General features: G+C 43.9%; 1 protein-coding gene across 5 annotated transcripts in view; it reads right to left on the bottom strand.

Moving 5' to 3' along the window:
* The window catches only part of SMIM14 (small integral membrane protein 14), a 39,652-nt gene that overhangs the window by 17,809 nt on the left and 6,332 nt on the right, over positions 1 to 15,511 (bottom strand). For 4 of the 5 annotated variants that reach the window (XM_034424814.3, XM_034424815.3, XM_087875435.1 and 1 more), the window contains one exon: positions 2,297 to 2,402. In XM_034424814.3, coding sequence (XP_034280705.2) covers positions 2,297 to 2,371 — 75 coding nt within the window. In that variant the 5' untranslated portion in view covers positions 2,372 to 2,402. Of the gene's footprint in view, positions 1 to 2,296; positions 2,403 to 10,219; positions 10,714 to 15,511 lie in introns of those variants that run through there. The other variant, XM_034424817.3, reaches the window with a different exon arrangement.

Consider the following 15,511-nt stretch of genomic DNA (forward strand, 5'->3'; position numbering starts at 1 on the left):
AATGCAGCCTCCCAGCTAAGCGGTATATCGATATTTTATTTATTTATTTATTTGTTTCCATTTATATACCGCCCTTCTCCAATAGGACTCAGGGCAGTGAACAGCCGAAATAAAAACAGAACATACAAAATTTAAAAGCAGTTTAAAATGATTAAATTTTTTTTTGGCCGTAATTTAAAACAACCCAATTTAAAATCAATTAAAATTTAACTCAAAACTGTGGGATCAAGCCAGCCCAGCTAGTTGAAATAAATAAGTTTTCAGGGCCCGACGAAAAATCTGGAGGTCTGTTATTGTACGTATCTCTGGGGGGAGGTTGTTCCAGAGGGTGGGCACCGCCACAGAGAAGGCTCTCCCCCTGGGGGTCGCCAGCCGACACTGTCTGGCGGATGGCACCCTAAGGAGGCCCACTCTGTGCGAGCGTACTGGCCAGTGGGAGGCTATTGGTGGCAGAAGGCGGTCTCGTAAATACCCCGGCCCTAAGCCATGGAGCGCTTTAAAGGTGGTCACCAACACCTTGAAGCACACCTGGAAGACCACCGGAAGCCAGTGCAGCTCACGCAGGAGGGGTGTCACATGGGAGCACCCCGTCGCTCCCATAATCCCCCGCGCGGCCGCATTCTGGACCAGCTGGAGCCTCCGGGTGCACCCCAGGGGGAGCCCCATGTAGAGAGCATTGCAGATATGATATTTAAAACACCAATCTTATAAATGGTCCCCAACATTTCCACTTTGGTGGCCCTGGGTGGAGGGGGGGGGGCGTGTGAGTGGCAGGCGTATGCACGCCGGCACAGCTTCATTGGATAAGCAGGATTTGAACTCATTGGCTTCTCCTTACAGACTCAGTCACCCTCAAGACAAATACTGTATTTTTCACACTATAATATGCACGTCCCCCCCCAAAAAAGTGGGTGGAAATGTCTGTGCTTCTTATAGAGCGAAAATTGCGGCGGGGGGGCGGAGGGGAGTTGGTGCAGTGGTGGCTGGGGAACGCTGGAGCATTTGCTGCCGAGCAGCTGATCGGTGGTTGGATCTGCCTCCCGGAATACCGCCGATCAGCTGTTCAAGATGGTGGGGATTGCCGCCACCGCCAATCGCCATCGCTGATTGACGGCGGTGGCAATGGCAATCGGCGACGGCAGCAAACAGTGGTGGCGGTGATAGGGGAGGCCGATCCAACCGCCAATCAGCTGCTCGGCAGCCAAGGCTCCAGCATTCCCTGGCGGTGGCAGCAGCTCAACTCAGTTGACCGGTGGTGGGCGCAACGGAGCGGAACCCTGACGAGTCATGTGCTGGGGCTGCGATAACATGACCGTTTTTTCCACACTTACGACCACTGCAGCATCCCCAGGGTCACACGATCAAAATTCAGACTCCCCTGGGAACTGTCCCATATTTATGACGGTCACAGCATCTCGGGTTCATGTGATCCCCTTTTTGCCACCGTCCAACAAGTAAAATCAATAGGAAAGCCAGATTGGCTTAACCACTGCAGGGGTTCACTTAACAACTGTGGCAAGAGGCGTCATACAATGGGACAAAATTCGCTTAACTGTCACGGGGAGGAGCCGACGTCTCTACGGCACGGACGAAAGATCCTGGGGCTCCAGGATCATCGCCGATATCCCCATCGCTGGACGGTCCTTTTTGGACCTCACAGTCCCGTTGAGACTGTGATAGTGGAGGGCACATCCTGTCGATCCTAGGGACATCGCAAAGTCCCTGGTTGATCCAGGAGAAACCCTTTTTCCAGCGGTGGGGTTACAGCCATTGTAGCTGCTGAAGTTGGGACAGCTTCGGAATGGAAGAAGATCGGAAGGAAGTATGTCGATTCGGTGAGAGACTTTTATTCGTAAATGATCGACACACTGCTTGAAATTGTAATGGATGAAGGATGTTTTATGTTTTGCTTAAAAATATATATATATTTTTTGAAAAAAATTGCTTAACTGTCTCACTCAGCAACAGAAACATTGGACTCAATTCTGGTCACAAGCTGGGGACTACCTGTTGCTGAAAACCTCCTTTGATAGCTATGGGAGATAGGACAAACAGGTATCTATACAGAACTAGAGCAGGCAGGCAGACGTCTATTTGTCCGTCTATCCTTTCGTTCCTCCATCCGTGCAGGAAGGTGGGAGGAGTCGTCCAAGCATATTGCTTATTTGCATTTGACTGCATTGGATGGAAAATCCAAGAGGAGTTGGAGGCCCTTATCCATGCAGATTGGATCTGAAGGCTCTTCAAAGCAGCCAACTCCACAGAACAAGACTCTCATCCCTCAGGTTATCCTTACCAGGTTGATCAACCTTCTCATGGCGTGCTCTTGTGCGCAAATACACTCACAGGGGTCAAAGCCGCCTTCTGCCATGTTGTGGATGGGCCTGGAACGTTAACGGACCCTAGGAGGAAACAAAAGGGGCTGTGTTTAGTTATTTATTCATTTTACATTTTTTATTGGTTCATTCATTGATATTGTTTCCACAAATAACTCACGGTGGCAAACATATCCAACACACTTTCCTCCTCTTATTTTCCCCATAACAACATCCTTGTGAGGTGAGTTGGGGTGCTGAGAGAGAATGACTGGCCCAAGATCAACCCAGCTGGCTTTCATAGCTATGGCTGGACTAAAACTCACCATCTCCGGGTAATTAGGCCAAAGTTATCCAGCTGGTTTTCATGTCTAAGGCAGGACTAGAACTCACCATTTCCTGATGATTGGCCCAAAGTCACCCAGCTACCTTTCATGCCTAAGGGGGACTAGAATTCCCACCTTCTGGTGATTGGCCCCAAGTTACTCAGCTGGCTTTCATAGCTAAGGCAGACTAGAACTCATCATCTCCTGGTGATTGGCCTCAAGTTACCCAGCTGACTTTCATAGCTAAGGCGGACTAGAACTCACCATCTCCTGATGATTGGCCCCAAGTTACCCAGCTGGCTTTCATGCTTAAGATGGGACTAGAAGTCATTGTCTCCTGGTGATTAACCCAAAGTCACCCAGCCATCTTTCATGCCTAGGGTGGAATTACAACTCATGGTCTCTTGCTTTCTAACCTGGTGTCTTAATCACTAGTCCAAACTGGCTCTCTGGCTATCCAACTCATACATTGTGTATCGGGGTGGCGTAAAGCATTAAAAATCGACAAGAAACTCATACCCCCTTGACAGCGACGAATACAATAATCCAAGCCCTTGATCATCCCTGAATCAACCTGGGGTCCCCAAACCCTAACAGCATCATGTCTTCAAGGCCTTTCAGAAAAGGAAGGAGGGGGTCAACCTGATTTCTGAAGGAGTGATGTTCCAAAGAGAGGGAGCCATTGTAGAGAAGGCCAGGATACAAATAAATAAAATACAAATAAAAAAAAAATTACAGGATAATCCTGCAATCTGTAGTTTTTCCATGGGTGTTTGCTAAAGAATAGCCAATGTCTGATTTTACGCCTGTATCAGAGGCTCCAAAAAGATATCAGAAAAAGTACATGGAGACAACCTTTATAAAAATTATAAAAGAACAAGAATGTGAAGTTTCTGAATGTCACTTTCAGGCTGTACCTATTTAAGGAGTAGAAATCCTACTTTAGAGTTTGACAAACAACAAAATCCTCTTTCTTTACCGGCTGTTTCCTGCCACACCTGCTTAACTAGTATAAAACAAAGGCTTATATTAAGGTAAATACAAAAGTAGAATGGAACGTGGCAATTTTTATTGTGCAATTAATCGCACAGATTATACCTTCAAGATGTCAAAGTTATCTCAACCAATTCTTTGTTGCAAAAGTCATTTTGTGTTGAAAGCTATTACAAGTCGCCCTCGACTTACAACCGTCCATTTAATGACCGAAGTTACAACAGCACTGAAAAAAAATGACTTAGGACTATTTTTCACACTTACAATCATTGCACCATCCCCATGGACACACACGATTAAAATTCAGGTGCCTGTCAACTAATTCATATTTATGATGGTTGCTGTGTTCTGAGGTCCTTTTTTATATAGTTTTATTTATGTATTATACTATAAGACAAAAAAAAATAACAAAAGAAAATAGTAGGAAAGATAGGGGAGGGAAAAGGGAAGAGAAAATTGCAGGAAAAAAGGGGTAAAATAAAGAAAAGGCGTTGACTTCCCAAACTCCCTTTGGTACAGTAGAATAAGATAATAGCATCAAAGCTCAGCTTTTTACTTTTATATAATGCTATAAACGAGCCATTTCTATAACAACAAACTCTCTCATTGGTAAAACCCAAAATCACAGCTTCATTTTTTTCCCCCACCTCGAGCACAAAGTCCAGAAACGGTTTCCAAGTAGAAACAAAATTTACTTTTACTTTAAAGTTTGTCTTTAATCAAAGCAGTCAGTTTAGCCATCTCTGCTAACTCCTTCCGCTTCTGCAGCCATCTGTCCATTTTGGGGATCAAAGTGTCCTTCCATTTTTATGCATAATTTGCTGCCGTTAACAAATATAACATCAAAGTTCCATCCTCCCCCACGTCTTTTTCCATTAAAACGCAAAGAAAAGAGAAGTTTCTGGTTTTATCTTTACATTCGCTTTGAGAATCTTCTGTATTAAGGCATGTATCCTACTCCCATATTTCTTTGCTTTGTTACACGTCCACCACGAATCCGTTTTGCGACCTTCTGACAAGCCAAGTCTGACAAGCCAAGTCAACAGGAAAGCCAGATTCACTTAACAGCCGTCTTACTTAACAACCGCCGTGATTCACTTCACAATTGTGGCAAGAAAGGTTGTAAAATGGGGCAAAACTCAACCATTGTCTCACTCAGCGACATACACTGGGGGCTCAATTGTGGTCATACGTCAAGGACTACCTAATATTTGTAATGGACAAAATATTTGCTTTCTACTGTTTTAAAGAAGTAAAACTCTGGCATAAGTTACACAATTTGGTCAACTTTTTGGTGATTAAAAGCTGCTTTTTAAAATATTTCAGCAGCCGAGATCAGCGGGGAATTAAGTTCTTAGGTTGTCCTCCATTTGCAACAGTCCATTTAGTGACTGTTCAAAGTTACAACGGCCCTGAAAAAAGTGACTTAGGACCGTTTTTCACACTAACGACCGTTGCAGCATCCCCATGGTCATGGGATCAAAATTCAGACGCTTGGCAACTGACTCATACTTATGACGGTTGTGGTGTCCCAGGCTCATGTGATTCCTTTTTGCGACCTTCTGACACGCAAAGCCCAATGGAGGAAGCCAGATTCACTTAACCAGCATGTGACTAACTTAAGAACTGCAGTGATTCACTTAACAGTGGCAAGAAAGGTCATTAAACGGGGCAACACTCACTTAACAACTGTCTGGCTTAGCAACAGAAATTTTGTGAGCACAAATTGTGGTCGTACGTCGAGGACTACCTGCAGCCATTCACTGTCCTGAAATAGCGAAACATTATCAGCAGCTTTGTCTCGAAGTAGATGTTTGTTTTGCAATTATTATATACCACCTCTGCTAAATATATTGGTGAAAGTAGGAAATGAGTAATTTCTCATGGGAAAGAACAAACTTTCATTAAAAACAAGTTTCTTATGGCAAGACAATGCAAATTACTTGGTTACAGACAAATGCATCTCACCGTGTTGCTGACGTTTTAATCGCTTGCACAGGGAAGTGTACAAAAAGGTAATTTATATTGTGGTTGCAACTATGGACCGGGACAGTTTTCATCCCACCAATATGTCTGCCGCACTGAAAACGTTTCATGTTTGTCCCCACCTCCTTGCGAATAAAAGCTTGAGATAGAATTCGGATGATCATCGGTCCCTGTCTTTCTCTCTTTGATCTCATCAAAGCCCATCAGCTCCGCAAAATAGGACATTTGGAAAGATAAAATGCAATGATTAGCGTGGGGCTACTGCAACTTTCTTGACATTCTAACAACAGATGTTAAAGCAAAGACATTTGTCTAAAATCAAGCCTGAAAAAGAATCCTAGCAACATACAGAGAACCAGTTTGGTCTAGCGATTAAGGTGCTGGCCTAGAAACCAGGAAACTCTGAATTCTAGTCCCACTTTAGGCCTGAAAGCTAGCTGGGTGACTTTGGGCCAGTAGTGCTCTCTCTCTCTCTTCCTCCCTCCCTCCCTCCTCTCCCTCTCACCAATTAACCTCACAGGATTGTTGAAATAGGTAGGAGAAGGAAGGAGGAGTAGACATGCTAGCCTGCACTATTCATATAAAAACAATTCAAGCGAGATATCAATAAACAAATGTTAAAGAGTGTGTCTCTAAACGTACATCGTATCGAGGTTGGTGGAGAAAAAAATATATATTTTAAAAATGGCCCTTAAATATTCAATTATACCAAGAGCCTTGGTGGCGCAGCAGACTAAAGTGCTATTAAGTAGCTCCAGGTGCCTGCAATTACTGCAAGTTCAAATCTCACCAAGCTCAAGGTTGACTCAGCCTTCCATCCTTTCGAGGTAGGTAAAATGAGGACCCGGATTGTGGGGGCAATAAGCTGACTTTGTATAAAATAGAACACCGCTTAGGAGGGGGGCTGAAAGCCCTACTAAGCAGGTATATACAAAAGTATGAAGGCTATTGCTTAACGCATTGTAAGCCGCCCTGAGTCTCCGGAGAAGGGCGGCATATAAATCAAACCAATCAATAAATAAATATACAATAGCATGCACAATGTAAAGGTATCAAATGGAGAGAGAGAGAGAGAGAGAGAGAGAGAGAGAGAGAGAGAGAGAGAGAGAGAGAGAGAGAGAGAGAGAGAGAGAGAGAGACTCTCTTCTTATCAGCACCAAATCAAAAGTCCATTCATCTATCAGCCTATTACCCTCCCTTATCAGCCCTTATCTCTCTGCCCTTGATAATCCTTATACTGATCAGACTTTAGAAAGAGCCCAGGCAGAAATTAGAACCTCCAAGAACAAAAGCAGATAGGTTTTACTGAAAACACAAAGAGTTTTCTACCTAAGGTGGGTTAGGGTGAATAGATCTGAAGGGTTTTTTCCCCCCACGTCTTTGCCCTACAGCAGGGGTCAGCAACCTGCAGCTCCGGAGCCGCTTGTGGCTCTTTGGGCCCTCTGCTGTGGCTCCCTATCAGGTGATCCCACCACTGGCTGGCCCCGCCCCTCACCCTCCCCTCCCAGTCACTCCCACCTGGCCTGAGAAGGTAAGGGCGATGGCAGGGGATGGAGAAGGGGCCGGGGCAGAGACAGAGAGATAGAGAGGGGGGGAGAGAGAGACAGAGAGACAGAGAGAGATACAGAGGGAGGGGGTAGGAGAGGGAGGGAGTGGGAAGAGAGAGAGATGTCAGAAGGATTTTGTGGTTCCCAGTGTTTTTTAACAACTGGTTCTCTGCCCTAATGACCAGCTGGGTAGGCGTGGCTAGGGGGGGTCATGTGGAAGTGAGTGACATAGAGTTGGCCACGCCCACCCAGGTTTTGTGGCTCCCGGTGTTTTCTTTTCTGTGGGAAATGGGTCCAAATGGCTCTTTGAATATTTAAGGTTGCAGATCCCTGCCCTTCAGATAAAGATATAAAGATATGCTCCACCAATTCAAGATGTACAAAAGGCCCCCTTCTTAAATGAACCCATGTGTTCTTTTGCCAATTGATCCACAGTCACAATTATTAACTGGATCTTTAAAAAAAGAAAAAGAAAAGCTAGATGCAATTTGCATTTGAGGACATGTAGCAATTGGATGCGTCATAGAGTTGAAAATACTGCTCTTTATAATAAAGTTTTCCTCTTCTACTTAAACCCCACCCCCAAAAAAATCAGTGTCATCAAGAGCAAGGTCAAAATATTGGTCAATCTTTAAGGTATCTCTTTCTCTATCTCTTTGCCACATGTGCACATACACATCCAGATGTGTCCCCCATAAGACCAGGTCATTGTCAACATAGAAGGAAATTGTAGTTCAAAAAACCTGGAAAGAAATAACTTTTTAATATCACAGGATTTACAGATGGATAATTCCTAATACACCAAAACTCTTTTTTTTGGTCTTTCTTCCTCAAGTGCATATTATGCGCTAGTCATTCTTTCCCATCCCTTCCAACTGGTTATACTGGTTTTTTGTTTGTTTTTTAAAAAAACAATCTATAACTAATAGCATTTCCTTGAACCAGTCTCAAAGGGACCTTATATCATATGTTACATCCAGTCTTCCAAAGGGAAGGAATGACATTACTGATACAATGAGGTAAAAATGCGAGTAGGGGAGATAAGTACATCCCACCTCCCCCAATAAAATGAAATGGGAATTAAGAGCAAAAAGAGCCAAATCAGAATGAGAAAGGTAGGATAAAATCCAAGGGAAGATAATAAGCAATAAACAATGAAAAAACAGGTCCATTACTGACCACGGGGATTTTAATTTTCTGGATCAGCTTCTATCCATTCTTGAAAACCTTTCAGCATTTCAAAGCGAGTGGCGAATTATTAAAGGAACGCAGGCAGGAAAATCCGTCATCTCTGGTCATCTTTTGAGAGTCAAGACAGTTGCCGTTGGCTACAGCCCAAAAACTTCACAATTGGCTGTTTATCCGCTGCAACTTTAGACTTGAGTTTGGGCGTGTGTGTTTTTAAGCAACAATAAACAGGAGGACATGTCAGAAGCAATAAAGGATTGGGAAGGGAAAGGAAACGGGGGGGGGGGGAAACAAGCAACTAAAAGATACTGAGATTTAAAAAAAAAAGTAATCTTCCTTAAGGGGAGCTCAGTTCCTCTATAACTACATTTATTTTTATAAATTACTGAAGGTGACAAACATATCTCTATGCCTTTTTCTTGGCAAGAATATAAAAATGATTTGCTACTGCTTTGATGATTTTTTTTTTACTTTCCTTCCTAATATGGGCATCCCACATTCAGGTAAGAAGTTGGGCCCTTTTAACTTTTTGAGATTCACAGAATCCTAGGGCTGAAAGGGGCCTTGTGAGGTCTTCTAGCCCAACCCCTTGCCCAAGGTTAAGAACCTTATATCATCCCGGCCAAATGGTGGTCCAATATTTCTTTTTTTTAAAGCCTCCAGTGATGGAGCAACCACAACTCTGGGTGGAAAGATCTGTTTAATAGTTCTCACTGTCAGGAAATTCCTCCTTTTTTCCAGGGTGGATCTCCTTCTGGGGAGCTTCCACCTGTTACTTCTTGTCCTGTCCTCAGGTGCTTTGGAGAATAAATCGACCTGTGACAGCCTTCCCAGTATTGGAAGATGCTATCGGGTCTCCCCAAGCCTCCTTTTCATTAGACTAAACATAGCAGTTCATTATACAATAATCATTGGTTATGTAATTTAGCTTGCAGGCACTTATCTTTGTAGCTCTTCTCTGCATTTTCTTTGTTTCGTGGTGACCCAAAAAACAGTTTCAAAGTTGTTCAGGCACAAGCGCTTAAGAGGCTACGCCTGATCATTTGGAATAACTAATAAAATTATATGGTCAGTTTAAGGGCTTGAACCTCAGAATGGATGGGAAGTTATGACCCAGGATAAGTTCCTTCTGAAAAGCAGGAAGATTTTTATCAGTATAATAAACTTGCAACTCAATATGGATGCTACAGAGGGCTCAAACAGCTTGCTCAGTGTATTAAATGGTATAATACTAAGGGTATTAAATATTAGCAATAACTTACTTTTTTTTTCCTACAGTCAGGTCTGCCTCATCAGGTTTCAAGCATTCTACAGGGAGCAAGGCCAGCTGATGACCTCACTGAGCCCACATAAATACATCACTTTCAAAGAATTCCAGACTTATTTTTTTAAAAAATCCCGCTTATCAACTGTATCACTCGATTAAGTTGCAGTATAAATCGGAATGCACAGAACAAACAAATCTTAGCCAGCAGAGGCCTGCTTCCTCTTTTAGATCGAGCCACTCACGGAACACGAAACCGCCGGGGGGGAAAACGCAGATCCCAGGATTGCAACTCCAGATCGCTATTTCTCAGGCGCAACTTTCTCCCGAGCCATTGGTGCAAGGAGACTGCCCAGAAGGGCTCAATCCTCCTCCTCCTCCTCCTAAGAATCTCTCTATCTATCTGGGGAGCAGCTGGGCTCCAGGGTGCAAAAGACAAAAAAAGCAACCGAGCAAGCGATCGCCACCGGAATGCGAAGCTGGAGGATCTGGTTTCGTTCCAAGTGGCCGAAACTTTTAAAGGGTCCCTCGCAGCCACCCCCGGCAACGGATTGCGTGCATCATTTTGAACCGCAGCCCAAGACTCGGTGCCAAACTCACCAAATTGGCGGCGGCGGCTGGTGCAATTTGGCGAGGCTGCAGAGAAAGAAATCCACCTCTCCGATCTTGTGTTTTGATTTGCACTGACCACGTCAGATTCCGGCCCTTTGCAGGAGACCCGGATCTACCGGCTCCCACCAAAGGGGAGGGGCCCGGCCCCCTCTCCTCCTCCGCCGGGGCGGTGCACTGCCGCAAGGCCCGCCTTCCCCCCCCTTCACTTTACCCCCGTTGCAACGGATCCCCTTCCGCCCTTTCACGGGGACGCCCCTTGCAAGCGTAAAAAGGCGCTTGCGGATGCTGGCTCTGAGTTGGCATTCGCATGCAAATTGGCCGCTTCAGGAAAGGCGCTGATTGGCCCGTTTTGTTTTCGACTCTCGGGATGTTTGCTACACTTCAAAGCGATCGAAGCTCGGCTTTTTTTTTTTTTTTTTTCTCTTTGCTTCGCCTCCGCTGGGAGGTTCCGCGCTCGCTCCCAGCGCCGCAGATGGGGGTGCGGGAGAAGGCTCCTCTGGGGCCCCGCCACGACCCCGCCTTGCTTCCCTCGGATGCACCGGCCTATAGACAAGCAGCCCAGGAAGCCTCGCGTGAGATGGGCGGCTCTAGAAGCCGAATAAGCGACGTTGGTAAATAACCACAAGCGCCGAAAAAATTAAGTATAATATGCTTCCCAAATTGCAGGCGGGCGTTGTTGCAATCCACACACAATTTCCGAATAGCTGTGCTTTTTTTTTTCCACTAACGTTTCACTAGCTTTATCAAGTAATTCACTAGCCAATTTCATAGGCTTCAATGTTATTTTGGTTTTGGTGCCACCACAGGAAATCTTCGACTTCTAGCAATTAGACTTATATTTAATTTAATTTTAATTTAATTTAATTTCCAATTTATATACCGCCCTTCTCCCTGAGGACTCAGGGCGGTGTACAGCCAAGATAAAAAACATAGAATACAAATATTAAAACATTTAAAAATATATATAAATTTTGGCCCGAAAGTTAAAAAAAATCATAAACTAATTAAAAGATTTTAAAAATTTCTTCTTAAGCCAGCCCGGCTTGCTGGAAAAGATGGGTTTTCAGGGAACGACGGAAGGCATTGAGGTCTTGGATTCTCCTTATCTCCGGGGGCAACTGGTTCCAGAGGGTGGGAGCCCCCACGGAGAAGGCCCTCCCCCTGGGGGGTCACCAGCCTGCATTGTTTGGCTGATGGCACCCCGAGGAGGCCCTCTCTGTGGGAGCGCACGGGTCGGTGGGAGGTCGTCGGAAGCAGCAGGCGGTCTCGAAGATAGCTAGGCCCTATGCCATGGAGCGCTTTAAAGGTGATAACCAACACCTTGAAGCGCACCCGGAAGACCACCGGGAGCCAGTGCAGCTCGCGCAGGAGCGGTGTTACATGGGAGCGCCATGTTGCTCCCATCACTACCCGCGCTGCTGCATTCTGGACCAGTTGGAGCCTCCGGGTGCTCTTCAAGGGGAGCCCCATGTAGAGAGCATTGCAGTAGTCAAGGTGAGAGGTGACGAGGGCGTGAGTGACTGTGCACAAGGAATCCCGATCGAGAAAGGGCCGCAACTGGCGGATCAGGCGAATCTGATAAAAGGTCCCCCTGGTAACAGCCGTCAGATGTTCCTCCAAGGACAGCTGCCTATCCAGGAGGACTCCCAGATTGCGAGCCCTTTCAGTGGGGGCCAAAGACTCGCCCCCAATAGTCAGTGATGGAGTCAACTGACTATATCGGGATGCCGGGAGCCACAGCCACTCAGTCTTGGAAGGGTTGAGTTTGAGCCTGTTCCTCCCCATCCAGATCCGCACAGCCTCCAGGCACTGGGACATCACTTCATATATATATACCGCTTCATAGTGCTTTTACAGCCGTCTCTAAGCGGTTTTACAGAGTCAGCCTCTTGCCCCCAACGATCTGGGTTCTCGTTTTACCCATCTCGGAAGGATAGAAGGCTGAGTCAACCCTGAGACTCGAAATGCCAAATTGCAGGCAGCCGGCAGGCAGCAGAAGTAGCTTGCAGTACCGTACTCTCATCATTGCGCCACCTGGGCTCTTATGACCACAATTGAGTCCAAAATCTGTTGCAAAGCGAGATCGTTGTTATAAGTGTGCTTTGCCCCATTGTACGGCCTTTCTTGCCAGAGCCGTTAAATGAATCGCGGCAGTTCTTAAGCTACGAATGGGGCTGTTCAGTGAATCTGATCACATGACCGTCACTAAATGAATGGTTATAAGGCAAGGACTATCCCTAGCATCCACTATGAGGGGAACAATATATTTTGGGTATAAATCCCGTGTTACTATATGTATTCTACTCCCCTTCATTATAGAAATACCCACCCTTGATAAACCCCTCCCCATAATCTAATTTTAAAACCAGATGTTAGTAATTATAGTAATTTACTTACATGTCACTCTGTGTGAGTAGGGCTGCCGCATATATGCATTCTTAGATCTTCATGACATAAAAATATACCCCGTTTCCCCGAAAATAAGACCGCCCCAGATAATAAGCCCAATCAGGCTTTTGAGTGCATGCAATAAAATAAGCCCCTCCCAAAAATAAGCCCTCCCCAAAAATATTTAAATGCATGCACACCATTTCCTCTTGTTAGGGTTAGGGAGACAGAGCTGGAAATCAGGTAAGATGGCAAGAGGAGCCTCGTCTTGCTCCACGCGCCCCAAAATAATAAGACCACCTCGAAAATAAGGCCAAACGCTTATTTCAGGGTTCAAAAAAAATATAAGACAGGATCTTATTCTGGGGGAAATGTAAAATGTACGATAAATATAATTCTAGATCAGGTCCATCTAACAACAAAATGATTAGCCAGTGGGATGCCAAGACACAACACCAAAGCACAACAAACTTGAATAGGAAAAAAAATGCAGAGATCATGAGCGTTAAGAGCCTTAATAATCTCCAGACATCTGTCCAATTACTACTCTTTGTAGGGAAAAAAATTATGTAGGTCAACTGTTACTTGTTAAAAAAATTGCTTTTATTTGTCCTACATCTCCTCCCATGTAGTTTTATCCTACGATGTCCCATTTTTGTACTTGGAAAGAAAAAAAGTATCTGCCATATTTCATTGCCATATTACAGATAAAGAGCTCGGGGGGGGGACTGTTCTGGATAAATCCATATTTAAAATGCTACTTGAAACGAGGACTTTATAAATTAGGACTTTTTAGTCCTCTGGAGTTCTCTTATCGGTTTCATTAACCCAGTTTTTATCGTAGTTTGGGAAACCTAATTAGTTCTTTTCTTTGAAGATATATCAAACAGTGTAGTGATAATATCTTTGAACTTTCATGTCACTTGGATCAGTTATTAAATATATGTGTGTGGAAATGTAAATCGCTTGTCACCTGGATCCATCTTACTGACAATCGCTAAAGGATCACGAGTCCCTATTTCTTCCGTTTTCTAACATTTTCTTTACTATTTGTAAAATAAGCTTTTGACTGCTCCAATATTATAACTATTGAGTTCTACGATGGTCTTTATTTGCAAAGCATCATTTGAGGGGAGTCCAACAGATCAGTGTCTGGATCCTACTGCTCTGTAGGTATTCCCATTACAAATAGTATTTTGTGGTGTAATTTTTAAGAATTTAAACTCGTACTCAGGTATTTACTCATAAATATATAGTGTCTATAAGACATGCTTATCCAGGGGTTAACAGCCCTACTTTACTCAATCCAATTGTCTAGTCCAGGGGTGGGCAACTATGGCCCTTTTATGACTTGTGGACTTCAACTCCCAGAATTCCTGAGCCAGCCATGTTAGCTCAGGAATTCTGGGAATTGAAGTCCACAAGTCATAAAAGGGCCATCCATACCTCTGGTCTAGTCAATACATTGACTTAAATTAATTACATGGGCTGCTTTTTCATATGGTACTTAGGCTAAAATGTAGTTTACCACTTTAGGGTTCCATGTAGTATACAAACATAGGCAGGGAGAAAAAATGAAATATGTAAAGAAAGGAAAGAAATCAAGTTTTTCCCCTGCCCTGTCATAAGCCTGCAATTCTACAGAGGTGCCATTAAACATATATACACACACACGTGTCCGTCCTGGAAGCCATCTTTTACTTTGGATCTTCAGGACTGCCGCATTTAGTGCTGTGGGAAACTAGAAGGGGGGATTGTATGAAGTGATATCTAGCCATAACAACATTATTTTCTTTGAGAGTCAAGGACATCTTGCCCTGCACCTGAGAGTGGTGTGACTGGGAGACATCTCCAGTTGGGATGGTGGTTTGATTGATTGGACCGTTTGATGGACATGTGGGTGCTGGGCAGGGACTTGAACTTTCTTTTGGGTGGGTAAAACCTGGAAGCTTTCAGATTCGGGTTTTTCCAGGTGTGCCAATATGACATCTCTAATAAAATGGAACTATGAGGAACTTCTAGCCTCGGAGTCTTCTTTCGTTGGGGGTGTTACTTGGAACCCTGACACATACATACATACACGCACATGAGACCTCACTGGTATATTTACTGAAGTAGAGCTCTGACCATTCTCTGATGGTCTTTTGACTTATAAAGATTAAAAACACAATCTTGTGAAATGTTCTTGCTGTAAATCCCAATGAATGTAGCGGTACTTCTAAAAAGAAGCATCCACATTGAATTGTTGCAGGGTGCTGTCTTGAGAATAATCTCTTTTGAGGCTCACATCTGGATCGACATTCATAGAGTTAATTTGTACGTAATAAAATAAACTTTACATTACATCATGATAGACCTTAAAGCCCTTACTGTGCAATGTTATTTACATTGGACATTAAGCATAACATAAACAATAAAGAGAACAGTCTAACCGTCTCATAATGCAAGCCAATTCAAACAAGACATTAGATAACCCAGTAAAAATAAAAAAAAAACAGAACAAGTCTCGCTTTAAGATTTTTATTACCATAAGACTGGTTTACTATACAGAATGTACAGTATAATATGCCAATTATTAAAACAATGTATATTTGTAAATATATAATTACAATTTAAAGGAGAGAAATACATTATTCCAGTATTCTGTTTCACCAGTCTTCTGTAATTCTCATAAAAACCCTAATTCTTGTGATGATATAACACAGCACCTGTTGCTATCCAGATATTGATTGTTTCACTCCTTTCTTTTAAACCTAAAATGCATTCTAATTCTTAAAATCCTTTATCAGGCGGTGATGCTTCCGATTTTTCTAAATTCCAGTATTTAAAATAAGCATGCTCACTTTGGAACTCCAAGCTGAAAACTGCTTTCTTATACCCTGTTTCCCCGAA

This window comes from Pantherophis guttatus, chromosome 8 (assembly GCF_059756535.1).
Source record: "Pantherophis guttatus breed Tessera chromosome 8, ASM5975653v1, whole genome shotgun sequence".
Taxonomy (NCBI): domain Eukaryota; kingdom Metazoa; phylum Chordata; class Lepidosauria; order Squamata; family Colubridae; genus Pantherophis; species Pantherophis guttatus.